The sequence below is a fragment of the Diaporthe amygdali genome (genome assembly GCF_026229845.1).
Source record: "Diaporthe amygdali strain CAA958 chromosome Unknown NODE_1_length_4327563_cov_65_473760, whole genome shotgun sequence".
In the NCBI taxonomy this organism is placed as follows: domain Eukaryota; kingdom Fungi; phylum Ascomycota; class Sordariomycetes; order Diaporthales; family Diaporthaceae; genus Diaporthe; species Diaporthe amygdali.
In genome coordinates, this window is record NW_026517021.1 from 3,467,497 (window position 1) to 3,493,858 (window position 26,362).

A 26,362-nucleotide genomic window follows, 5' to 3' on the forward strand; every position below is an offset into this window, starting at 1 on the left:
CAGAAGCCTGGCTCCCAGAGAAGCCATCACCGATATCCACGAGAGAAACATGCGGCTCGCCTGATTTCATACAATGCGGGAGGTTTTCGACCCGTTATTACTGCGTTCGTATTTCCTCGGAGACAGCAGTTGGAACTTCATGTGCATGTTTGGAAGTTAACGTGTTGCTTCGCGCTATTCAGCTGAAGACCAATCATCCGTGGATGCGTTCTCTTCATAAGACACGGCAAGACTTATCCTTCCAATGCACGTGCTAGATTTCGACCGTAGATTAAGGAAGATATTAATTGAAATTATATAGACGCTGGATCCTAGAATTTTGGGGAGGGACATCAAAATATCCCTTCTACAAGACAACTCATACACACCAATGGAGTGTGACATCAAGGATAATAAAAACATCTGAACGGTGCCAACGACTTCGAAAACATCACCGGACTTTGTTGACAAGACTGTCCAAGACCAAGCCTCCGATAGATGCTCCGATCAGAGAGCCCTTGCCTCTATCCCTGGGGTCCTTGCCTCTGGCCTTGCTGGCAGCGGCATCAATAGCAGCGGCCCCTAGAGCAGCGGTAGCGACCCTCTTCCAAGCGTCGGTGTCTCTGCTATCTCTGTTGCCGCGCCCCTTTTGTTTGACAGCTTCCATCGCACCAGCTGTTAGGGCTGCTTTGCCAAAGTTGGCCGCGGCTGACCGTTTCTTCCCCTGACCATCGTCGCTGGGCCGTCGGCTGTTGCGACGGTCCTCACGCCGGTCTTCACTTCGGCTGCGTGTCTCGCTTGACCTTTCGGATGTTTGCCTTCTCCTGCCCCTGGACTCTTTTGGAGCAGACCGGTCGCTGTCTCCGTATTTGTCCGGACTCTTTGTTTTTGCTGCCGTTGCCAAGCTGCCCGGGCTTCGGCGCTCTTCGCTTCGGACACGGTGACGACCCGATGGGGGCTCGTAGTACCGATACTCATGGTGACGTCTGCCTTCGCGGCTTGACTCCCGGTGCTTCAGCGAAGGGCGAGGAATCTTGTCTCTGTCATGGACATAGTCAACAAGGCCAGGTTCACGGCCACGACCGCTGGATCTCTCCTTGTCATGGCGACGGGATGAGGAACTGGAGCCTGAGCCCACAGTTGCTGCAGTAGAGTCCGTCCTCTTCATGATGGGGTAGAGACCAGGGATAGGAGGAAGGTCGCTGGACATAGAAAGTAATTTGTGATAACGAAGTGAAGCAATGCACTCAGGGACGTGAGACAGGCCAGGGGCCTCGCGGGCTATATGATATAGTCGCCGGTTGTGCCAGCGAACCGCAGGCTGGCACAACCATTCTGCTCACCAGTAAGCCACCGTGCATATGCCGTGCTCGTGTCTCAATTCTTGCGTCTCTCTTCACGGCCTTTGGGCACAAATTGGGTTGGAAGGGTCTCCTCGGGATGCACCTTGGACGCACCAGCCGGCCCAGTTTCAGAGCTCAACTCCAACTTTTCGACTGTGGGTGGGCGACTGCGGCCCAGGAAATCAACGGCACTAACGACCTGTCAACCAGGATACCTTGCCAACTCCACCTACCCGTAGTCGAACACAGACGTTCACGGCAAAACAGCCGATGTTGGATTCGCTACGCAGTGAAAACTCAGTTCTCATAATCTTCCATTAATGGTTCCATCATATCGCCCCTGCACCGAGCACTGGACCCCGAACAACCACAACAAGCCTAGTTCGACAAGATTGAGTTTCCCTTGTCCAAGGCCATCTGCACATATGACCCCACCACCACAGCCGCAATCCAACGACATCTCGTGTTCGGTGACGTAGGTGGTACCGAGACTCGAGGTTATTATCAGAGCCAATATTGTCGTTATCTGTGTAAGCCGGAATCGAGCGAGCCGGAGTCTGAACCTGTATCATTACATATTCATATCAAAACTTTGACAGTAACTCCCAAAGCCACCTTCTGCAGCCAGAAACAGTCATGATGCAGCACAACGGAAGTCTCAACGGCAGACCGAATGCAGTTAAATTAGTCGGATGTTTCTCATGATTCGGACGAGTATAGCTAGTCGTGCTGACAATGCCCATGCTGATCCTGCTTCCTGGGATGGACGCGGCCAAACAGCAGCTATCTCGGATTGGAAACGTCCGTGCTATTGCCCGAGCATCCGCGACGTGAGAAACAAACACGATCCCAGGACCGTTAGGTCTGATTGCTCAATCTTGGACGAATCATACCCGCATGCTCCGTCACAATCGACGTCTCAGGCGCGACACTCTCACGCGTGGAGGGGGCAAAGAAATGTATCCTGCATTTAAGTCAGAGGCGCATCGATACTCAATCTGCATACATATCAGAGTTTTCATTTGGTTGTGTCATTTTTTACAACGCATGACAGGTCCGAGGACGAGTGTCTTCGTTCCACTGCATTCCCGAAACCACCAACCTTGAAGGTTCAAGATCACTCACTCATGCGCGATACAGAAAGGCGAGAGCCGGTTCCAACGGAATCCAACCACTGGCGATTCTGGGACTAAGGATCCGAATGCAACATTTGGCGTTGTAAGATTCCTAAAAATGGAACGGCAAGGTTATGACCTGCGGCTTTGAGTACCCGTTCAGATCGCACAAGCACAAAATCCATGCGCCTAGCACACCTCGAGCGACGACTCGAAATATAGTACCGGTTGAAAATGGATTTAAATCGGTGAAGATATTGATGGATGTCTTGGAGTCCTCTGTAATGCGTATAACCTGGCAATAATTATGGAGAGGCGGAAACAGAAACCACCTAATTAAGCGCTTGTGCCTTACACATGCTTTGGTATATACCACCCTGCGCAATCAGTTCAGCATGAGTATCAACCTCCGCGGTCTTTTTATAGTTGAAAACGCAAATAAAACTGGCGTTTTTTATGGTACTGAGACGGTGAGCAATAACAAGTGTGATTCTGTCGCCGACTTTGGCCGTTTCTGCAAGGAATTTGGGTCAAGGTCAGGCAGCATTGACCCCACCACCTGTATTGAGCCCAGTAGAAGCGTCATAGAAGCGTTCGAGAATGCCGATTACAGTTGATTTTGCACAGCCAGACGCACCTACAAGGGCGACGAATTGACCTTTATTAGCTTGCAAGGGAGTGTCCCGTCCGGCTAAGGTTTCTGGTCAAGCGGCGATGGGCAGAGTGTCAACTAACTAAATTACATCCACTGAACCTTATAGTGTAATGGAATGGAAAATCTTCAGCCATCAGTGGAATTGAATTGATTTAAAAAGGCTTCCAGTGTAATTTAGTTGAATGGAATGGGTTCAAATGGATTTTCTCCCTCTCGGGTCCGGGGCGAAGCCCCGGCGAGAAAAATCCTTATCTAATCATTTATCTAATCTAATCTGATAGCGATAAGATAAGGTGATTAGATAAGAAGGGGAAAGACGAGGGAAGGAGAGGAAGGGAAGGGGAAGGGAGGAAAGGGGAGGAAATTCCCTCTTAATCCATTTAAACCCATTCAATTACATCAACTGAATAGCTTAATGGAATGGAATTGATTAGTTTTTTAGCTTAGTGGAATGGATGTAATTGATAATAAATATTGTTTAGTGGAATTGAATTGATTTCAGTGGAGTGAGTTGACACTCTGGCGATGGGTTTGGTAGTCACAGGGTGGCGTATCTTCAGGTTCACGCCTCTTAGAATAGGCACCTCAGGCTTCAACGTATAAGAAAAGCGGAGATCGTGGAGCTCTACGCAATCCGGGGGCACGATCATGATTGTCGGGTGTAGCGCGAAAGGTTGGCTGGAGACTATGGAGTCAGGATACGTAGTTGGCAGCGCTCAAGCCCTTGTTGATGCCTAACAGAGACGACGAATCACATACCAGCAGAGAGAATGAGAAATTTCATATCTACTGGCTGAGAAGTGAAACATGGTCGAAGATGCTTGGCCGGCGAAGAACAATCCGAGGAAGGTGACGAGGATTGCGCTCAATTCGACCTCGTTGAACGAGAGAAGTTGGCAACTGTACCTAACATGTAGGGTGTCAAAGTGGCACCACGCCTAAAACATAGACTTGCCGGGAGCCCAGACCCATGAACCAATACTTAATAGCCTGCATCAGAGTGAATCATATCATAGCTGGCAAGGTGGGGACCTTGATTTTGAGCCCCGCAGGATATTGTGTCAGGATCGAATTTTAATAGCCCCAAAGGGATCGGTTCGGATTGCAGCAACAGCCTCAGAGGCGATGACCGTGCTGGTAGAATAGCGCTTGGAATCTCGCGATTCAACTTCGCGAACGGATTTTAAGAAGGCCGACCAAGGCCATGGGTGGAAGACCAGCTAATACGACGACTAATTCGGGTTTGCAGCCGTCAGGCAAAGAGAGAACGTTGCATGCTGCAAGATGGAGCACCAATATGCTTATCAGGGCTATTGTTGAATCCCATCAGCTCGAGGAATGATTGAGAAGATTACGCTCAGCTGGCTAAGGAATCTGTGCTGTTCTCTGGTCTATTGAGAAGTTGTATGTCCTGATGAGTTAAATCTTGAAAAATTGGTTTTCCGTACTCATAGTTGAGTTGTTGCGTGATGCTATTTGTTGAGTATCCCAGCGGAAAGTACGACAGGAGGTAGCCCGCGTCCAAAGTAACAAAGAGAAGTAAAAGTGCCATATCCGCTAGTACGGATCCGGGCTCATTCAGTACTAGAACAAACTTGAATATCAGAATTGCCTGGCGGGAAAGGCAGTCGCTGCTCAAACGTAACTACATTAGAAAACGGACACTGACACCTGGGCCACAAGATACTAGGTTAGGTGACCTCCTCCTTAAACCCAGTCTGGAGGAACGTTACGACCAAGTGTCCCATGGAGCTTCTTTTGACAAGTCCCCAGATTATCCCAATGATCCCCGATTGTTCGCGGGCCCGCAGCTGTCTTGATCCCTTTTCTCTACCACGAACACTTTAACAGATGAAAGATAACGAGCGAATAAGCTGCATTCATGTTTGTCTCGACCTCGATGGCGCTATCACTGTCAGTGTGAGCGGTAGACTCTTGATGTGCGGCTGCTCTGAAAGCAAGGGTCTGAAATTTGGAATCCGGACAAACTTAGCTTAGACATCGTGGGTGACGATCAAGGATTCGTGGTTCCCGTGTTCCACCATCCAGTCCTTACTCATAGCAATGCTGTTACCCGCATCGCGCATGGTAGAAAGCTTGTTGACTATCACGAAATGCGACCTTTGAATGCTCTGTCTAGAGCTTGTTGAACGACAGTCCCGGCCTGAGTCTCAAGCACACTGGTGGCTTCGTCAAGTAAGACGATTTTGGGTCCAGAGACGACGCTGCGAGCAATGGCAATGCGTTGGCGCTGTCCTCCAAGGAGGAGCTAGCCATGCTGTCCAATCTCAGTTTTGTAGCCATAGAGGGGCTCTGTATTGAAGCTGTGTGCAGATGCGATCCTGGCAGCCTCTTGGACTATCTCTAGTTGTTGCTCCCTGGAAGTGGCAACTAAAGCTTACCTGATATTATTAAATACGGTTTCACGAAAGAGCGCCGTTTCCTAGACTAGACTTTGGAGAATGCTCACTTCCATGATGACATTCATGGACTATCTCTTGAACGAGGCACGTGGACACACGAAGCCAGTTCGGGCTGTACTAGTCAATTGGGCCGTCGTCGAGTTTGGTGGAGCCTGAAAGTGGATCATACCATCGCTCAAGCAGTCCAATACTGCTACTCTATCCTGGGCCAGATGGGCCCTGCTTAAACTTTCGTAAAAGACGAGGCTGAAAGCTGGCGCTTGGGGGGGCTGGGGACTGGGGCTGGGGGGCTGGCTGTCTAGGATTTTTATCGCTGTCTGTCTGTCTGTCTGTCTGTCTTGTCTGTCTGTCTGATACAGCACATATGGTTCTCGCAGTGGAGGAGAGACATATCTGTCTTAGCGAATCTAGCTGAGGTAATCCCAATAGGAGCTCCATGCAGTTGGGTGACCGAGGTTGTGAGAATAAATGCTTTGTGTTACAGTGTGGACGGACTCTCGAGACGGGGTGTCTCTATTGTAAAAATTAGCCATGGCCCCGGACTAAAAGAATTGCCTATTTAGGCCTGATCTGGCCCCATCGCCAGTGCCAACCACCACATATCCTACCAATCTGTCAGGAGGTTATCCCACAACAGACTCTCCCATAGGAAGATATCTAGTATCCAACATGAAATTCTCCCGGTGGTAAGGAGGAAAGTCTCCGTTAGCGGTACTAGGAGAACCTGGTGAAGAGTTAAAGACCTTGAATACCGCCACGTAGACGCTGATTTCCAGTCACACAGAAGGAATCGGTTGAAGCCAACACAGAAGCTGCAACCAGAGATTCGGTGGAATTATTTCTTTCACAAGAATTACTTACGTTAGTTGACAGGACTGCCCCACACGCAGCAACGTCCTCCGTCTTTAATGAGCAGTGTATGACAAAGGCTCGAGCTACTCTCGAGCGACGTCAATACTACTTATCGGTAAATTAGCCTAGTGCAACGCAATACTACTTATGACTGCTGCAGAATAAGGTCAGATCTCTTCCAGCAACCCTATGCAGGTGAGTCATACCTCACAATTAGTGGTCTTAATGTAGTAGTGCTATTCCATGAGTTCTTGTCTTCTTGACCCACATAGCCCATTTCCTTATGCTGCAATACCGTTCAACATCATATTCTGTCACGCCATTGAGACTCTCCATATCTCGACTTGGCTCGTATCCGTGACTTTAGTACTTCACTGCTGCTGCTGCTGCCTCTGAGCTCTAATCTCGTATCTAAGATGCAATGCTTTTTCAGATGCTTTACAGTAGCACTGCGATACGTCAAGTTGCACACACCTCCTGATGCTGTAAGCAGACGCATGCCAACATGGAAATTGATCCCTATTTATCATTGATTGCAATACCTTAGCACGACCTGGGGGGATCAGGAGTAGCAAATTGTTGATCTCGTTCACACATTCGATCATTACCCTTTAGACATCCTGGACGGCAGTAGGAACAGAGCTGACAACATGCACCCCTTACTTTGGATGAACAATATATTTGACGCTCCCGATTTTTTGTTTCGGTAATACCTGGCTCATCGCACATGATGCATACAAGCATTTACCTTTCGAAATTGATGTTGTATTTTGGGTCTAAATGACTAGAATAAAAGGCAAAGTGACAGATATTACAAGGTCATCAAGGTAAGGCAACGCAGGATTGATAAAGCTCAAGTGCAGATCAGTCGCTAATCAATAACCATTGCGGGATCAGCGCAGTGTGACATTGTTCATTTTAACAGCGTTGCATGCACTGCCTTCCAAAGCCACACATCACAACGGCCAAGCTTGAGCATCTCTACTCGACCTTGTTCGCTTGCCCAAAAACTATGGCCTTCGCTCGTTACGCAGCCTCCATGAGATCGACCAGCGAAACAGGTCGGAAACGGATCCGGTCGAATTCTCCGCTTCTCTGGAGCCCTCCCCTGAATCGGATGCGCATCCAGATTCCCCTGGCCGAGCCACATGTTGTATCAATGCACGCGATTTGCGATTCGCGGCTGTCAAGCATTTCAAGGGAGCCATTGAAGCTTAGAACTTCCATAAGATCCGGGTTTGTCCCTCCAGCTCCCACACAGACTAGATTCTGGAACCTGCGCGGCGAGAGGGGCGCAATGTAAGGCGAGGCTCTAGCAACGAAACCCTCCCTCGGCTCCCAAGGGAAGACCCCGGCAAGCGGGACAACGCATTCATGCGTGGCTGTGTAAACACTATAACGAGACTGTGACCAGAACCGCGCTGTTCATTCGGATCGCTGCGGAGTATTTTCTTTATCCTTTAACATTTCAATTCGTTCTTCAGATTCCTTCAGCCGAAAGCCGGCCTGCTATTAGACAAAGCCGTCATCGGATTCCATCGCAAAGAAAGCAGCGCACGCGCGCCCCCTTCCCTCCAACCCGGAACGAGAGGCCCAGCCAATGATTTGAGCCAAGATGGGCTGGTGGCGGAGAATGAGGAACAAGTTCAGAAACAGGAGCTCCAAGAAGAGTGCGCGGCCGATGAGGTTCGCAGGCACCGGGAGCCCCTTCGACGACGTCCCGCGGGTGTCGACCGCGTCATCGCCGCCGAGGACGCCGCCGAAGCAGGCGCTGTTCGAGGAAGACACCATCTCGCTGTTCCGCCCCTCCATGATGTCCGATCGCTCGGGCCCGAACCCGCACCTGATCTTCGACAGGACACGCGGCGGGTACTAGTCGACGAGGCCGGTCCGAGTCTGGCGCGCCAAGCATTTCCGCACTATACCTCGGGGAGATGCCCTCGAGGTTCCTGGGTCGCCTTGATCGGACCTGGTGCTGCGAGGCGCAAAAAGAATGAACCGGAGACTTCACGAGGCGAGGTGAGGGCGATACCGGCTCGGTAGCTGTTGCTGCAGCCTCACGATTACCTTACAATGGCAACGGTGTTTCAAGCTTTGGATGAGCATCAGAGACTGGAGTTATTGGTCAATTTCGGCGTCAACATTTGGATAGTTTGGGGGGAATTGGCGGGTAGTGATTTCAGGTTATCATCTCACCGCCTTTGAGAGACGGTTCGGGTCAGAGTAAACACTCAACTGGGTTGGGTAGCAGATATGCAAATTCAACAGGCCCAGATCCGAGGATCCAGGGATATATTGAGCTCTAGCTTCTATGGTCTATGTCGGTCCGTCCATCTGCTTAACGCCGGCCCAAACACGCTGTCCAACAAGTGCCACCGGTGTTGACCCGTGGTGGGATCATTCGGGGCTGCTCCTCGGTAATGCTTCATGAAGTCCATCTCTCTCATATCACTGTTTATTGACCTGTCGTGGGAAAACCCTCTACTCAATACGTGGACGCTTCGCAATGGGGGACGCGTCTCCGCTGCTGAGGGGCCGAGACTTACCACCCTGCTTTCCGAAGTACTCGAGGCTGCCCTTGGGGTCAGCCTTCATGGTCTCGCCACCAGACTGCCAGTCTGCGGGGCAGACCTCGCCGTGCTCGTCGGTGAACTGGAAGGCCTCGACGAGACGGAGGGTCTCGGTGACGTTGCGGCCGACGGGCAGGTCGTTGACGGTGATCTGGCGCAGGGTTCCCTTGGGGTCGATGATGAAGAGACCGCGCAGGGCGATACCCTCCTCCTCGATCAGGACGCCGTAGTCACGGGCAATCTTGAAGTTCTTGTCGGCGACCAGGGGCAGCTTCAGGTCCTCACCAAGACCACCCTGCTTGCGGGGGCGCTCGCGCCACGCCAAGTGGGTGAAGTGGCTGTCTGTGGAAACACCCAGGACGGTGGTGTTGAGCTTCTCGAACTTGGGGAGGGCGTCGTTGAAGGCCAGGATCTCAGTGGGGCAGACAAAGGTGAAGTCCATGGGGTAGAACAGGAGAACGACCCTAAGAGTGAGGTGAGCGAGCGTCCGTCTAAAAGGCTGGCCGGCGGTGGCAGCTGTGATTCATCTCTCTGGCTCAAGCTTGAGGCCGCAGTAAGACGGCAGGAGGGATAGCAGCAGGAGACTGAGCCATCTTGGGTGCTGGACTCACCATTGTCCCTTGAAGTCGGACAGGGAGACCTCCTTGAACTCACCGTGCTCAAGGACGGTGGTTGCCGTGAAGGCAGGGGCGGGCTTCTGAACAAATGCCTTGGACATGGTGACTGAGGTTGACGGAGTGGTGAAGAAGCAGGCGGTAAGGTGTAAGGTGTGATAGGTGAGCAAGAAGTTGGACCGAGGAGGATCGTGAAGTGTTTGCAGTCGCGAGATAAGGCCAAGCTGGACCCTTTTGAGAGAGGAGGGGTGAAAAACGTTGAGATACGATTAGATAACGCGTCAGTGACAGAATCGCAGAGAATCGAGCCCACTTTTGCCAGCGTCAAGGTCCGTAATTCCGATCTCGCAAGGCCAATGTTTGCACTCTGGCTCAGACAAGACTGAGTTGAGCTTGATCAAGGTGAAGGGAGGGTGTCCACACACGGGATGAGGGCGGTGGGTACAGGCAGCGGAAAATTCTGGGGCTCTGACAGAACAGGAGACAAAGAGCGAAAAAAGAGCAGGGCCGATTTTTGGCGATAAGTGACGATAACGCCATCAGTCGCGCCTTAGTGGGTCGCGTCTTTTGACTCCTTTGCTGCGGAAATGTGGGCCCTGTCTCGTTTGACCGCGGCGCGTTGGGCAAACCTTGATAGTCTGGTCTAACACTTCGTGCGTCGGAGTCATTGCTGCCACGTTAACCACCTAACATGCTCCATTCTGATATCGCAAGTGGTCCCGTCCCGGTGGTGTCCCGGGGTTCGAGATCTGAAAGGTCTCCTCCACATTCTATGAATATCATCGATCCGGACGACATCTGGATCCACAGTCTGACAAATACGCCTTCAGTGACACATTTACTCATTCAATCTCTCGGCAACGGTAGTAAATCTTGGAAAAGAGGCCTTACAGTGGGCGTCAGATAGCAAATATAGATGCCAATTCGCCAACACGATTCCAAATCACGACCTCTCGACGGCGGATGACGCCGGAGTGGAACCCGCGTTCTCAAGATCCGGGTGGCGTGATATGGGGCCAGACCTCCTATACTCTCTTTCCGTGCCTGCGCGCCAGATATGCTGAGCAGACTGCAGCCCTTCTCGACAATCATCGCGCCGGGAAACGGAGCACATGTGCAATGATCCAGGCTGGCCAAGCCGCGGCTGACAACCTGCATCGTCGGCCATCAAGGTTCCCGCTTATGTATGCCAATGTGATCTTATTGGTACATTTCTAAAACACGTGCAAGTATGCGATATCGGCGTGATTTCAAGATTAGCTACAACACATGTGAGAATACGGCAGGGCATTAAACAGGTAATGTCGACACAATTCACGGTCCAGCTAGGTAACTGTTAGGGGCATGTGTTGTCCCCGCGACTTTCTCGCTTTTATGTCTGCATTTGGTTCATTCCCTAGCTCTGTCGTTCTTTTTGCTATCTTTTCGGCTGGCACTATCGGTATTCATGCTCACCACCAACAAACGTACTCATGACATTTTATCCACAATTACTATTGGGCTAGACATTGCAAAACAGAGTCAGTTCTCACGCGAAAAGCTAGATGTCTACCAATTGAAGCTATCTCTGCTTCATCCCCGTCCCAACAATATTCAAACGCAATCATAACCAACATTGAAGTAATTGAAGGAAACATGCTTGAAACACAATAAACTATATATTTACACGACCCGACAGATCAGGATCTAAACTTTGAGTAAGCTGAGTAAGAAACGGAAAGGTTTGTTTTCGCCGAACTGCCGTTCAGTGCTCTCCAGCTCTCTGACAATTGCCTTGTAGAGCTTCTGCAATACTGCCGCAGTGTATTCCAGACTACGCGCTCCCTCAATTATGCTAAGGGCAAGGTTTTTCTGCACGACTGATAGCTTGCCATCATTGCGGCGCCCAGACATGAGGTTCCGAAGCAGCAGGGCTTCGGGTTCTGGGGCGGCACTCAAAGCGTGTAGAAGGGTGATGCTGAATTTGCCTTCGTCCAGATCTTCGCAGAACCCTTTCTCCACAGTATACTGGCTAAGGTTCAGCTTCATGTATCGATATCTTTGAAATCGGAATTTAACTTACGTCCGCAGAAGTAAGATTCATGTAGTCATCGCGTATTTGAAAGTATCTTCCGAGTAGTCCAACCAGAGCTGTCAAATCTGGGCTTGAGGACGAGCTGGATTTGGCTGTCATGAGCCTAGCCAGCATATTAAAAAGTCCGCCTGTTTCTAGATGTGATTTTCGGTAAGCGCATTGCTGACTTGGCATGGAAACATTGATCACATACTGTAGTCTACCATCTTGAAGTAGTCTTCGATAGTGGGACAGCTGTCATTGTACACCCAGTACAGATCATGGCTCTGTCCAACGTACAACTTCTCCAACTCCTCTGCGCCCAGAGAGTCAGTGGAAAGACAACTACGGAGGCAAGAAGAGCCCAATATGGTGTCCAAAATACGTACCGCTAAATATGTCGAGACAATCATCACTGCCTAGCTTCCTGATTTCATTCATTGCCTGGATGATTTGATGTCCAGCGGAGTTGATGGTTTGAGCAGGGCCGAAGACTGTGTGCGTTGTGGGTTGTGCTCTTCGCAGAACCGAGCCGTCCTGCACGTCATCTAGCATCAGAGAAGCATTATGCAGCAAGTTTATGGCGCGCTTGATCTGGTTGAGCTCTTTAGCTGGGACATCCAACCAGATGGACAAAGCGTCGGCGACATTGTCGCGAATGCCTTTCGACGGCAAGGAGCCGATATAATCAGCTGGGGCGCAGATTATCTATATAGGCTGTCAGTTCACTTTGTAGGCTTCCGAGATTTCGGGAAGTGGAAGGTCCCGTACCGCGCTTGAAAGTCCATTCAAGTCCATGTTAAGTACAAGGTCACTATCTTTAGTTAGAGCCCCCGAACATTCCTTGGTCTTATGACGTTTGATCTTGACACCGTTGCTGCCATTGATGCCATTAAGTCCGTTGATGCCGTTTGTGCCGTTGATACCGTTTTTGGTGCTTGCGCCGTTGAATCTTTTGACACTTTGAACGCCCTCTGTATCCTGGTGAGTTCGCTTCGTGCCTCTATTCTCGAGGTCGCTGGTAGGCTTGGTCACTTCGCGATGGTTCGGCCACCCATATTTCATGCGAGCAACCATCATTTCATCAAGACTTTGGTCTGAATGGTATCGTGGAGTTGAAATCCCCCACATGAGGTTCCCGCTGATCATATACTGCATCGCTTCGACGAACAAGCGGGAGTCAAGAGACAAGTCGAGTCTGTTGTGAATTTGGGACAATGTCCTAACAAATTCGGCAACGTGCTCTCTGGCCTTTTCCAGGATGCGGCGCTTTGCTTCTTCTACTCCGATTGAATACTGCTTCATCAACATCCAGACACCGTTGGTCATGTCTGTGGCATTGTCTTTCTGGAAAAGCTTGTCCTCCTTCTCCCAAGATTGGACATCATTCGTGAGTGCCGCCGCCGCCCAAACAGGCCGGGTTAGAGTAAACACTTCATCTTTGTCCTCAGCGGGAATAGTCAATGCCATAGCGAATGTGGACAGTGCTATCAAGAAGCTAAGATGTGTGTCAGAAACAGAGACGTGAACTCTTCAAACGGGTTTTCTTTCTTCTTCTTCCCAAGTTAGGCAGTGAACAACTTACTAGGACGCGCAATCCACGATTCTGTATTCCATATAATCATCAAAATCTCTGAAATGCTTTCGATCTCGACTGACGTCTAAATCCCGTTTCCAGAATTTCATTAATTCGGCCGCTCGTACAGGATCTATGGCAGTGACTTCTTTAAGGATGTTGCGTAGAATGAGGCCCTCGCCAGATTTCTTGCCCTTGGCTGATGTCGTGTCGAGACCTTCTGTGATACCGTCTCTCCACGTATCATTGAGAGCCAGTGCCTGCAACAGATGATGAGCGAGCAAGATCAGTCAGAGTCAGCTTGGGATTCAGCAATGAATAAATACTGTACCTCATCGACCTGCGCTGTGTCTACCAAGTCGTCATGGAGGAAAGCGAACTCCATGATGTATGAAACAATCTCGAGCCGATCTGGACGACACTCAGGAAGAGTCACTGCAGTGAAATTATATTTTGGGCCCAGATTGCCTCCGTACGACGTCAATGGCAATGGCCCGACATGCTTCCTCCAGTCATTACGTAGACTGATCGTTGCATATTCTTCAATGTCAGCGTTGCGATGTACGCGCAAGGGAATACCATTGCAGAGCCCTTGATTGTCATAGGAAGACGGGTCAATGACGTAGGAGTACCGGTATTCCATGATGAATGAATGTTGATGGACCGATGGTAATTGAGATAGGTCAAGCAATCAAACTCAGTAGTCCTGCATATAAGTATTCAAAATCAGCCCAGTTCTAAAAAATGTTGAACCAGTGAGCCGAAGCATAAGTATCAGCCTAATAATCTCATGGAATCAGGACACGGGTGTCAAAGACAGCCTCACATAGCATGCTCAACTAATATACCACGGCTCACTATCTGCCAACATCTCCTAATTAGAAGTCACCGAGTAAGCTTCCCCGATGCTCTCGGGGCTCCGATGGTCAGGGTGCTGCCTCAATCGCTTGGCTTGTTTTGCTCTTCTGCTCGCGGCCCGCATTTCGTCAAAACCTCTGCCCGAGGCTGATTGATAATCGATTCAGCATGTTTGGGAGTGAAAGTGCGTCCTGGTATAGCTCGCACTGGCTACTTGTTTGTGAACCAGACAACCAGTACGGCATTCATCGTAACAAATAATATTTTCTGCATTTCAGTAGATAATTGGGACTGAAGTCATCCCTGTATTTCCTCTTTTGGTCTAAGTCAATATTCCGCCATACTTACTGATATGTTATTCTCAAGTCGCTTATGGCCCTTGCTCTGCAATTGCCCTGCTACCCACATGGAGGACTTATAGCGCTTGTTCTTCATGCGGGGGGCGCGGAGCGTAACAGGGGTAATGGCGCTGCTCTGCATATAGGACGTTGTCTCCGGCGGTGTGGTCTGGACCACCCTGTCTGCCCTTGGCGATACCGTCGGACAGTTAGATGCGGCCCTGAGTCAGATCAATGGTAGCCTTCCGGTCGGGCCGCAGCTCAAATCCGGCCATGTTCAATACGCGTATGGTCGCCTTCATTCTACCAGTCGTAATGTCATCTCTCTAGTTTACTTGCCCAACATACTATTGATCAGTGCTGGTGATTCCGCGGTGTTCTCTAGATTTGCTTTCACTGTATTGCACTCGCAAATATGGCGTTCACATCGAGTTTACTCGAGGTAGCCTAGGTCCCACTGTAAGTGGGGACAAAGTACCAGACACATATGTGGGTAGCTGTTGAAGTGCTTTGACTGAACATGCCTAGTTGTATGGCCTGATGTCGTCCATTATGGAGCTATACCGTTTCAGCTGTGCTGAATTCGCTAAAGAAAGTTTATTTCGACGTGGAGACCAAGTATGTGCCCATGAGAATACTCGTTTGTCTGAGAAGAGGTCCACACATTTCGTATACATGGGTACTTAGACAATGACTAGCTGTAGCGGTCGAGCTCTCCCGACGGGAATGATCACTAATTTGTTGGTATTGGCATCTATGACAAGAAAATGAATGCTACTTGGTACCCAGTGCGGTTGGTTTGATTTCATTTAAAAGTCATTCTAATTCTCCTGGGACCCGGAATCACCGCAGGAAGTGTACACGATGTATAGCACGCCGTGTGAGTGGATTGTTTCGAGCCTGTCAGCCTGATCTGATTCTGATCACTGTAACGTCCAAGAAAGCTATGGAGGTACCTGTAGACCTATTTAATGAGCAAGTGATTTGATGGCCTTCGGTGAGCAGAAAAGACGGCCCTGTTTTCTCAACCTTGCGCGAGTGTCTGCTCTTTGATTGTTTAGTGCTGTCTGCTTGTATTTCACCGTTTTGGGCAGTCAAACTCTGGGATTGGAGTCAACACGATGGCTTCTCCTAGTGCTTGGATGAGTGCTGTAGATCGCACTTTGCAGACTACAAGCCTTTGGGATATTATTCAATGTTTCTTAGTAGTCCTCGTCATCTACAACATCACAGTGATCATTTATCGTCTTCACTTCTCACCCCTGGCCCGCTTTCCTGGCCCTATGATTACGGCAGCAACCCCATGGTACGAAACCGCTATCGACCTATGGAATCACAACTTTCCTCGAGTGCTGAAAAAGATGCACGAAAAGCATGGTAATAGCCAGATCAGATCTCCCCTGAGAGGGGTCACTCACGGATTTCTGACGTTGGTGAAGGTCCCATTGTGCGAGTATCTCCCTGGGAGCTCCATATTTACGACCCCGACTATTTCAACAATGTGTTTGTGACATCTGCAAAGAGAAGAACTACTATTGAGCCTCGAGAAGGTCTCTTGATGGACTGTAAGTACATGAGTTCTTCCTATAGAGAAGGGATCATTTTTGACGCTATATTAGTGGCTTTCCCATTGACTCCCGGTCATGAGCTACACCATCAGAGGAGGAGGCCCATTGAGAAAGTATTTTCCCGGCAGAGCATTATCTCCTACGAATGGGTGATCCAAAAAGAAATTAGGTTGCTAGAAGAAAAGCTGCTGGCTGCGGGTAATACGACCACGCCTCTTCGTCTCGATCATGCCTTTGCAGCTTTCGCCGGTGATATCATCGGCGAGCTGGCTTGTGGCAAGAATCCCCAGCTCATGAATGGGCAAGATTTTACGCCTGAATGGCAAGTACCGGATAAACTACTACGAATTGACCTTGTAGGCAAACATTATGGGCTAATATATGTACTAGGTATAATACTATGCGCGGCTTCTTGACAGTAATGCCAGTCTTCCGTAGTTTCCCGGGGTTGACGAGGTAAGTCAATTCGCACCTCGTGTCCAACTGAGTACACAAGACTAAAAGACCGAAAAGTCTGCTTCAGTTGATTCCAATCAAGTTGCTGAAAGCTTTGAGCCCCAAGACTGCGAGTTTCTCGATCATGGCAGTGGTAAGTCACGACCCGTTACACCATTGCTCTAATTATGAGTTGCTGACTCCAATTTGCAAGCTTGGCGTGACACAAATCGAAAAGATCAAAAAAGAGGTAGCACTCCAAGCCAAAGACCAAGCAGAGGAAAGCCAATCTGTGTTCCACTCTCTGCTGAGGAGTGATATGCCCCCGGCCGAGCTTAGTGACATGCGTCTGTCCGCCGACGCAATGGCATTACTCGCTGCGGGAACCGCAACCACATCTTCTGTTCTCACACTCATCTCGTTCTACATCATCTCCGAACCGCGCATTAGGAACCGTCTCCGTGATGAGCTTGGAGTAGCGATGGCGGGTGTCCCACCCGGAAAATTGCTTCAATGGACACAGTTGGAAAAAATTCCATATCTGAACGCGTGCATTAAGGAAGGAGTTCGGTGGGTACCCCTCTTTCCGACGGACATTCAGCGGAGGGGCAAAATGTGTACTGATCCACAAGCGAACAGAATTGGGCGCACTTTCAGACGCAATGGACGAATTTCGCCCGACCAGGAACTACAGTACAAGGGTTATACGATCCCGAAGAATGTAAGACCTATAAAACCTTATAAAATGGGGTATTCACCGCACTGGCTGACCAAAGTCATTATCAGACACTGGTATCCATGTCATTGTCTTTGCAGCATGTGGACCCGGCTGTATTCCCCGAGCCGAACAGATTCAGACCCGAGCGATGGCTTGGCGAGTACGACCCACGTATGGATGATTACATGCAGCCATTCAGCAAAGGGTCGCGTGACTGCTTGGGAAAGAAGTATGAAGCCTCCATATCCGCTCTGTCATCACTCTCTGTATCTTGTTGAGATTACGTGTGTGCTAATAAGGATATCTTCTCGCGCAGTCTTGCACGCGCGGAGCTTTACATCGCCATTGGCACCTTGTTCCGCCCTGGCGGTCCTCGCCTAACTATCAGCGGCTGTGATGAGTCGGACATCTTCCCGGTCAACGACAAGGAGTGGGGTGTTCCCAAAACTGACAGCAGAGGCCTCAGTGTCTGTGTGGGCTGAGATCACTAAGCCAGGCAATTCGTATACCCCTGAAAGCGGCAAGGATTAGGTGGGTGCTGCAATAGTGCCAAGCTTTCGGCACTATTCTTATATTACTTGGGACCATGGACCCTGTGTACGACACAGACAGGCAAATAGTACATGTACACAAAGATGACAAAGCCTACTCCGGTCTTTATCTACACAAATGCGAATGTCCGCCCGGAAGTATTGAAAACTCCGAAGCTCTATGGGTATCTTCAGGGGTAAACAATGTTCGGTCTCATATGCGAGACACAGTGTGGTTGCATAAGCCAGTGGACATCCGCCATATAGAATTTTCGGCTAGCCACAACTTCTACCCTGACTGGAAAATGCTAAGCTTTGGCCGCATTGAAGAAACAACAATTCAGGGGCTCTTGTATTGACTCGTGCTGACCCTTGAGAGAAAGAAAACTGATAGAGAAACGCCAAAGGTGAGGCCACCCGCCGCTGAGACGTCATCTCGGCGTGGTCATGTGCGTCCAAGACCGTACAGGCCCACCACCGAGTAAAATGTGGTGCCACAGATCGCTGACCCCTAAGTCTGGACATTTCGGCATTTTTTGTTTCCCGGTAGAGGGTCGTCGCCAGATGAGTGCAAGCGGCAAAGACTAAAATGTGGAAAGATGCGAGATAACACGAAAAGCCGCGCGGCACACTATGTTCATAAGACCGTGACTGTTGTCATGAGGCAAATCCACAGGACGTAACACCCCGGCCTCTCATACAGACTTATCTCCTTGAAACAAAGTGTTATACGCGCGCAATACACCGCCGGTCCCCAGACTAAGAAACATGTCACTCGAACTTGGAGCACAGGAGATCCCGGACCACCCACGAGACTGGGTGGTCGCCCTTGAAGGATACCTAAGTCAGAACGATGTTGTATGTGACAAGGCAACACCAATTAATGGCGGTATATCGTGCTTCCTCTGGCGACTCGACGGCTTGAAGGATGCGGAGGCTTCTAGCAATGGGCACCAAGAGGGGGAAGCCGTTGTAATGAAATGTGCCGACAGCATGGCGAAGATGGCTCCGGTAAAACTCAATATGTCCTGGTCCCTCTCAGAATGTATAACTGATTCAGGGCCGTTCTTAGGTCCCAGTTGCCGCGGACCGAATGCAAGTTGAGATCAAAGCCCTGGGATCAAAGGCAGTAGCCGAGGCATGCCGTCAAGAGCCGGCAGTGCAAGTTCCTCGAGTACTGCGCAAGACTAAACACGGCTTCATCATGAGCTGGGCTGGCGAGGTAGACCTATTGAGTGCCTACAAGGATAAGACAAGGTACTCGTCCTCGTTGGACGTAGGAGCCATCGGCACGCATCTGGGGAATTGGCTGGCGTGTCTACATCTTGCTGGGATAGACGACCAAGATGGTTGGGATTCTCTACACAACGAAGACGTAGCCAAGTATGGAGACAGAGAGGAATACGTGATCCGCACCGCCATGGGTAAGACCGATTATAGCTCAGAGCAGGTCGAAGGCGTGTTAAGGACCTTGCGAAAGCCCGGCCGTGTGCAGACACTGACACCTTGGGACTTTCGGCCGATGAACACACTACTGCGGGTGAAAGAAGGTGAGGGAGACGCAGCGGTGCACGATCTCACAATTGTGGACTGGGAGTTCTGCCACTATGGTGAGCCTTCCAATGACCTTCGGTTGTGGGTGGCTGAGGCGATGGTCCTAGAGGTCAAGCATGGCGAGCGAGGGCTTCTTTCGTCCTTTTTGAAGGCGTACAAGGACAAGGCGGGTGCTGTTATTATTGATGAGGATTTTGTGTGCAAAGTGGCTGTTGCTGTTGGGACATTTCTGCTGCTCTTCATGCCTGCGAAGATATGGGACTGCACAGAGGAGGACAGGGAGCCATGGACGGAAACAGCTATTCAATATGTTAAAGCTGGGGCGGAGCGTAATATGGCTTGGTTGAGCCAGAGTGTTCTAAAACCCTTGCTAGATAGGTGAAGTTACAGATAGTTGTGACAGTATCATCAGTAGGGTTGAAGCGCTGGACATAATTTTCTATTCGGGTTTTCGGGACGCCTTCCCTCCAAAAACTATTTCGCTTATTGCAAAACCTGTACGTCGTGCAAATTTAAATACAGCGGTCTTTCAAAGCTCATTTGATCAATACTCGGACTCCCTTAGAGTTGAGGTCAGGCTGATCAGCCATGAAATCATGCTTTCTCCTCACGTCCTTCTCCGTGGTTTCGAAAAGCTCCATCTCAAGCCAGCCAGGTCGGAAGATCGCCGCGATAACATTGAAGAGTTCGGCATGTGCAAGACTTTGTTGGTGCAACAGCATGTCAGCAATCCATCTCGGTCAAAATACCGATGAAATCAAGTCAGTACAAAAGAAATACTCACTTGATGCCCATGCAACCTCTCGAACCTTTTCCGAACGGAACATTGCACCTGTTCATCTCTACGAGCTCCTCTGGGGAGGCTCGCAGCCAGCGCTCGGGGTCGAAGTCTGTCGGATTCTCAAAAATCACCGGGTGCTCTTGCATGAATGCGCCTGACATGCCGATGGGCGTATTCCTGGGGATAATCAAGTCGCCATATGGGAGGTCGTAGTCAGGAAAGACTCGAGCCAGTCTGTGCGAAGACCCATGGCCGAGTCTATAAAGGTGCAGTTTTGTGCATTAGCGCGTTGTCCAATTGAAATCATAATAACTCAATCGGGTGAAAGCAGGAGTCGAGCTAACCTTAAGCCTTCTTTAATGACAGCTGAGAGGTAGGGTAGCTGTTCAAGCTCGGTCCACTTTGGCCTAACCACTGGGTAGTCCTTCATCGGTTCCCTGAGCTCGTCGCGGAGTTTCCGGAGCACACCGGGCTTGGCGAGAATGAAATAGGCCATCATGTAGAGCGACCTCGAAGTGGTTATGGTACCGGCCATAACAAGGCCCTGGCCCTCGTCTCGTAGTCGCTCTAGTTCGAGGTCCCGTGGCGGTAAATTCGAATTGAAGATAATGTCGTGGAAAATAGTTCCGTGGCCATTCACATAATTTTTCATGTAATCCTTGTTGTTGCCATCCAGGATCTCTTTTATTTGCCCCTCCAGCATCTGGGAACGTAAGGCATTGAAATTAGCTACTTTAGTCGTTCGACATGTTCGCGCTCTGAAGACTACTCACTTTCTCTCGTTCGAAGATTCTCAACATCCTAGGATCGATCAAGGCGAGTACGGATCTTGGAAGCAGCTTGGCGATCCTGATGGTTTGTGTCAACTTATGTAGTCGCAAATAACTTGCAAATTACAACACTGATGACTTACGGTTGTATGAAGCTGAAGTGGTTCATTAAATGGGCCGTAGCAGCAAATTTCAAGACGACGTCTTCCCTAAAGCCAAATTAGTGCTGTGTCCTGACTGACACAAGGAGATGGGTGGCTCTTAATGGACGAACCAGTTTGGATCGAAGTCAGGGACATCAAGGGTACCGTATGGGCGGGCAAATAAATAAGTAGAAACAATGTCATTTGCCACGGCCGAGAACGCATAGTTGAGGTTGACCGGCGCTGACTTCCCTTTCCACTCCTCTAGTCGCTTGCATAAACGTTCAACTTTGTCTTGAATGATGTATTCGACCTTTAGTACTGTTGACTTTCCGAAGAAGGGGTTGAGTGATGCTCGCCATCGACTATGTATGTCATGATCCGGAGTAACGAGCACTGAACCGTAAAGATCAAATCCAGCAGAGGTGAATCTGGCACATTAATGTCAATATGGGCTGAAGTAAGATGGCATAGAAGGGGTGTTACTCACGTCCACTTGTGACTGCGTCTCTTGGCGCGCTCGACGTAAAGACTCGTGTAGAATGTGTGGTCTTTGATATGTACTTCATGCGGGTTGATGCGAATGATTGGACCATACTTGTTGTGTAACTCGCCAATCTTTTCCGTGTACTATGCAGAAAACGGCTTCATCAGCGTCTGCCTTTTTTTTGTCAAGTACGTTTGCGTTCAGGACCTACTTGTCCGATGCCTGGCCAGACATCATAAAACAGTTCGTACCAGTAAGTGATGATACCTAGAGGTGGGCCTGGAATCTTTCGCAGAGGTGACAAATACAGCCGATAAAAGGAGACAGCACCCATGTAAGCAAGACTTGCCAAAATCAAACACAGCAGCCATTTTTGATCAAGAAAGAACCAGCTCAGGACCTGATAGCCGGCAAACACCCATATAGCGAAATCCAGCAGGGACAAAGGATGAGGTCCTGTCTTTGGATGTTTCCGGTCTGCGAAGATGGACGCCATGATACCAAAGATCAATAGTATGGAGAGCTATGTTTTCCAATCAGAAGGGAAAATGCATCTCCACGAGGCCGAAGAGGTACTGCTCGACGAAGAAATATACAGAGCCAAACTTGTACAATCTTATCTGCTAAGGCCGTGACACCAATAGTACCTAGGTAATGATCAGATGTCACGCCACCGACTCCGTGTTAAGGACATGGGATCCCCTATACCGTCGGGATCATTTTAGAACCCGCAGACCCTGAGACGAGAGCTGAGAAGCGGCTTGACCGTTCGTGTGTGTCCACTTTCGGTATCCATCATGAGTACTGAGTCGATTCGTGGCTTGGCACCCGGGAGGACCTGGACCTAATCCACTTCTGAACTCTATCCAGAGTAAGGTTTACACCTTTCTAACCAGGGCCGACGCTCCACACAGTAGTTGCAGAATCACATTTGAAAGTACGATTCCTATTATCCAAGTACAATATCACTCCTTCCCCATAATGGTAATATTGACACATTTTATTGACCTAATCAATTATGTTTATATAAATAGTGTATTTCTCCATAAATGATTTATATCATACGCATCGCTCTTTGCTAGATAGGTCAAGCTGAATTGCACATCGCATTTTCTTTTCTTTTTCAACATAATCTAATCTAGCCCATGATTAAGTTGTGCCCTCTCGTACTTAAATAAGTATTACGTCGGCTGTAGGATTGTGGGATCTATAAGCTTACCTATTGATCCTTTCCAAAAGATTCTTCCAAGCGAATCCTCAGCAACGAGTTTCTAGATTTTGAAGCAGTGAAATGGCTTCATCAGACGTCAACTCGTCACGCCCCAATGGTGCTGCCACTTCCAGCTACTCAACGGCCAATGGAACTGTCATCAACCTCATCGGCGGGTTTGAGACCCTGCTGTGGACATTGCTGGCACGTGCGACAGATGCCGTGTCCTTGAATCCCATTCTAGATGATCACCATGCCTTGAAGACTATTTCCCGGGTCAAGGACACTGGCTTCAAGTTTCGGAGTAGTGCACTCGGATCGATCTGGGCATTCCTGACCCGAGTGGTGTCCGTCAGGTCAAGATCTATTGACATGGTAAGCTCGTGCCACAACCCCCAGAGTTGGGTTTTGAGCCGCTGACTTTGATGGAGCGGCTTTTCCCATCCCTCTTCCCTCCCCGCGGTCGTCCTTTGATGTTGTCTTGTTTTTCACAAAAGCCAAAAACTGACATTTGGTTGCTCTAGATCACAGAAGATTTCCTCAAGGCGCACCCGAAGAATGCGATCATATTGCATCTAGCCTCTGCGTTGGACTCGAGGAGCATGCGCGTAAAGTGGCAGGGTGAGGGAAAGCTGTGGGTTGATGTAGACCAAGAAGATGTTGTAGAATTGCGGAAACAACTGAGTGAGTAGCCATCTGTCTTGACATTTCAGAAGAAAGTCTATTACTAATACAGACCACGAACAGTTGATCCGGTCAATCCTGGAGAAGGCGAATACCGTCTGACAGGCCCAAATGAGTACAGTGAAGGCTGGCTTACTGACCTGAAGATACCTGGCGACCGCCCCGTACTCATTATCATGGAGGGCTTGTCCATGTACCTGTCCGAAGCCGAGAATATCGCCAACTTCAAGCAGCTCACCCAGCACTTCCAATACGGCGGCGAGATCGTTTTTGATGTGTTAGGATCATTTCCAGTATGGGCGGTGAATAGTGTCCTTCCTCTGTTTGGTAAGATGACTTATAATCACGGCTGGCATCTAAATGAGCCCAAAGCCTTGGAGGAGAAGATGCAGGGCGCACTCCAAGTTCAAGAGTACATTCCCTGGGCCGAGTATCCGGCCACAAATAGATTGCCGCCTTTAACGCGGTTGTGGTTCAGAGTTTTGGCATTTACTCGTATTTCTGGGTATGTAACTGCTATAATACGGTGTAGATTTTGATATAATCGAGAAGCTGTCCTAAATACAGGCTTATTAGCTTGCATAAGATACATCACGCTTAGATGCAATCTGCACAATAATCTATCACAAGTTTGAGCTCGGGTGTCCGCATCGCAGCCATAGCATCTCTGGAATGAATGTTGTCTTTTTTCTTAAAAAAAAAAGATTTAGGGACCTATTCGACAACCAGCTATCGAACAATTTTTTATATACTGACGTCTCGTGGGACAACCTCTCTTGGAATAACCTTCCTTGGGATAGCCTCTTTGTATATCACTCTTCTGTTGGATAACCTTCTATGCAGGGAAGCCACAGTGGTCTTCGCAATGACATGTTGCAAATTCCGAGAATGTGGCGGTGTTGTTGCAATAGTGTATGTGAAGAAGTCCTTGGCTTGTGGATCTACAAAAGGCTCTCGACCTTGGTTGTGTTGTACGCATAAGGACGCGTCTGCCAAATCTATCACGATTGGTATGCACAACGAATATGAGGTATAGGTATATCTTGTTGCCCGTCTTGTGACACAACATCGCGATGGTTCTGATCCCTTCCAAATGCTGTAAATCGCTCCCATCTAGGCTCTTGAAATGCTTTCGCTCCAAAAAAAAAGGCATGCATTGTCCTGGGTATTAATTACGCCGCCTTATGCACAGCTGGTCTGTCCTTGCTCAAATTGTGCGACCAATACACTGACCTCAGTGATGAGCTCTGAGCCAACTACTCAATCCTCCGTTACCTTCTTCGCCACGATATCAATTCCCTCAGGAATATCAACGAGTCCGTCCTTTCCCGAGAAATTCCAAATTTCCAAATCCATCCCCATAGACAAAATCACAAGAAACCCATCGCTCATCCCATCTTTGTGCCATTCCCTCAACATTTTCAGCAGCCCTTCCTCCGCAGCCTTCATTTCCGACGTCTCCAGAGCGTCTCCGCTCCCCGGCATCATGAATGCCGAGTTGAACACCACCAAATTCACAGCAATGAATTTCCTCGGATTGCCAGGATCTATCGCGACGAAGAACTGCGTGTCCTCGGGCCGTACATTCTCGCCCAGCGTGCTGATATCACCAGGGAAACATCCCGAGTTTACGACCTGTGCATCTGAGAAGTTCTGCATCATCCAGAATTCCGCGGTCCTGAAGCTTGCTGCACGAGAGATCATGGCGAAATGCTCCGGGTTCGTTGCTGCTAGGCTCTGAACGTGGTCCTTGACTGCTTGGAACTGCGCTTCCGACTCGAATGGATCCGGGGCAACAAATTGTCGGGGTCCGGACTCAGGTTTTGTAACAACGGCTGGTGTTTGGTTGGATTCCAGATTTTTGTTCGTTGCCTGGTTCTTGGGCTTACGCCCGAAGAGGCTGCGCAGAGTGTTCTTCATGGCGAGAGAGATGTGCGGATCAAAGATGAGGTGGATCGTGGGCGCATCCGCTCTTCTTGTCGGTCGCTAATTAAGTAGGCTTTATAGTGCGCCAGATCATACTTAATCGACGTCGAACCACTTCACCACGCTGAGTCACACGGCGATGGATATGTAGGATACGATGTTGCAGTTAGAATACGGCGCGAAGGAGCGTAGGCCCCCGAGTTACTGCTCGTACTAGCCGCTTACAGATGTGACTAGGTTTTCAGACGGCCCTCCATTGCACCTCAAGAGTCAAATCTTGAATGCAGCAGATACGCCAGCTACCGTTCATGTGATATCAATATGAAGCTATTCGGGCCTTAGTAAAATTGCAGTTAGTTTCAAAAGATTTGAGGTGTGTCAGCAACTAATTTTGATTGTGCATCGTGTTTACTCACCACTGCATTGGTTTACCGCTCTCGCAGTAGGCAGTCAGGCATGTAAGCAGCAAGTTTTTCTTTGGGGCGGAGGGCTCGTGATGATGCTAATACGAAGCAATCTATAATTCAGCTCCTCGAAATAAACAACACTATTTCAACATGCGCTAGGAGCAGCCGATGAAAAAAAGCACAGCAGTTTCCAAGGTTCCCAGTACTCTGAACACAGAAATTCAAGAGTCTTCGGATGCTCAATCTGTCTAAGGCGATCGGTGAAATCTACATGTAAAGGAGTGGCAACGTCTCAGAACCAAACTATGTCGAAATACACCTGAATACGCTCTGCTAGCACACCAGAGATCTGCATATGCTTCTGGGCTTTCTCCTTCTGATCAATCGCGTCTAAATAGGTGAATACTTTTGATCCGGAGAAGGTCACCAATATTACTACTGTGTTCTCGCATGCATCAGTGCTAAGAGGACGACTCGCAAGTCGATTTCGCAGCTTTTTGCAGCTCACGCCAATCTAAGCCTCACGTGAAAAGCTATCCTGCCGACTGCAGTTCTATGTCTCTTCCGCTGCCTCAGAAAATCCTCGCAACGTAACAAGGCTCAAGAATAGGTGAGGAGGTAACTAGTAGTCGTCCACACCTCTGTCTTCCATTATCAAATGCCTTCCGGAGACTTGCCATTTGCGTGCACCAGATCTGCCCAGAACCAAAAGCCTCAGCCTGATTGAGATAGAGTACATCGCGCAAGGATGCCAAACATTGAGGCATGCCTTG

At 49.3% G+C, this 26,362-nt stretch overlaps 8 protein-coding genes across 8 annotated transcripts; 3 read left to right on the forward strand and 5 right to left on the reverse strand.

Annotated features, from left to right (window-relative positions):
* Positions 1 to 430: 430 nt before the first annotated feature.
* On the reverse strand, positions 431 to 1,147 carry J7T55_006625 (uncharacterized protein; the record flags this gene model as incomplete). Its single annotated transcript, XM_053130732.1, has 1 exon — positions 431 to 1,147. One exon carries the CDS (start codon positions 1,145 to 1,147, stop codon positions 431 to 433), a length of 717 nt encoding a protein of 238 aa, XP_053001389.1.
* A 6,246-nt stretch (positions 1,148 to 7,393) lies between these two features.
* J7T55_006626 (peroxiredoxin tsa1) lies at positions 7,394 to 9,655 on the reverse strand (the record flags this gene model as incomplete). The annotated part of the gene is made up of 5 exons (XM_053130742.1): positions 7,394 to 7,760; positions 8,010 to 8,239; positions 8,293 to 8,342; positions 8,914 to 9,401; positions 9,549 to 9,655. The coding sequence occupies 5 exons, from the start codon at positions 9,653 to 9,655 to the stop codon at positions 7,394 to 7,396; spliced, it is 1,242 nt and encodes a 413-aa protein (XP_053001390.1).
* Positions 9,656 to 11,237: 1,582 nt separating this feature from the next.
* J7T55_006627 (Phomopsene synthase) lies at positions 11,238 to 13,823 on the reverse strand (the record flags this gene model as incomplete). Its single annotated transcript, XM_053130752.1, has 7 exons — positions 11,238 to 11,558; positions 11,614 to 11,759; positions 11,819 to 11,920; positions 11,994 to 12,312; positions 12,376 to 13,102; positions 13,190 to 13,440; positions 13,512 to 13,823. 7 exons carry the CDS (start codon positions 13,821 to 13,823, stop codon positions 11,238 to 11,240), a joined length of 2,178 nt encoding a protein of 725 aa, XP_053001391.1.
* A 1,836-nt stretch (positions 13,824 to 15,659) lies between these two features.
* Positions 15,660 to 17,579, forward strand: J7T55_006628 (uncharacterized protein; the record flags this gene model as incomplete). The annotated part of the gene is made up of 9 exons (XM_053130763.1): positions 15,660 to 15,753; positions 15,816 to 15,941; positions 16,185 to 16,300; positions 16,383 to 16,400; positions 16,468 to 16,533; positions 16,594 to 16,949; positions 17,019 to 17,100; positions 17,166 to 17,326; positions 17,414 to 17,579. 9 exons carry the CDS (start codon positions 15,660 to 15,662, stop codon positions 17,577 to 17,579), a joined length of 1,185 nt encoding a protein of 394 aa, XP_053001392.1.
* A 1,141-nt stretch (positions 17,580 to 18,720) lies between these two features.
* J7T55_006629 (uncharacterized protein) lies at positions 18,721 to 19,563 on the forward strand (the record flags this gene model as incomplete). The annotated part of the gene is made up of 1 exon (XM_053130774.1): positions 18,721 to 19,563. One exon carries the CDS (start codon positions 18,721 to 18,723, stop codon positions 19,561 to 19,563), a length of 843 nt encoding a protein of 280 aa, XP_053001393.1.
* A 154-nt stretch (positions 19,564 to 19,717) lies between these two features.
* Positions 19,718 to 22,158, reverse strand: J7T55_006630 (uncharacterized protein; the record flags this gene model as incomplete). The annotated part of the gene is made up of 9 exons (XM_053130785.1): positions 19,718 to 19,883; positions 19,966 to 20,220; positions 20,307 to 20,665; positions 20,736 to 20,811; positions 20,876 to 20,941; positions 21,007 to 21,306; positions 21,366 to 21,505; positions 21,574 to 21,885; positions 22,099 to 22,158. 9 exons carry the CDS (start codon positions 22,156 to 22,158, stop codon positions 19,718 to 19,720), a joined length of 1,734 nt encoding a protein of 577 aa, XP_053001394.1.
* Positions 22,159 to 22,653: 495 nt separating this feature from the next.
* Positions 22,654 to 23,932, forward strand: J7T55_006631 (Tetracenomycin polyketide synthesis O-methyltransferase TcmP; the record flags this gene model as incomplete). The annotated part of the gene is made up of 4 exons (XM_053130796.1): positions 22,654 to 22,947; positions 23,097 to 23,256; positions 23,320 to 23,583; positions 23,913 to 23,932. 4 exons carry the CDS (start codon positions 22,654 to 22,656, stop codon positions 23,930 to 23,932), a joined length of 738 nt encoding a protein of 245 aa, XP_053001395.1.
* A 584-nt stretch (positions 23,933 to 24,516) lies between these two features.
* Positions 24,517 to 25,176, reverse strand: J7T55_006632 (uncharacterized protein; the record flags this gene model as incomplete). Its single annotated transcript, XM_053130808.1, has 1 exon — positions 24,517 to 25,176. The coding sequence occupies one exon, from the start codon at positions 25,174 to 25,176 to the stop codon at positions 24,517 to 24,519; it is 660 nt and encodes a 219-aa protein (XP_053001396.1).
* Between the last annotated feature and the right edge of the window lie 1,186 nt (positions 25,177 to 26,362).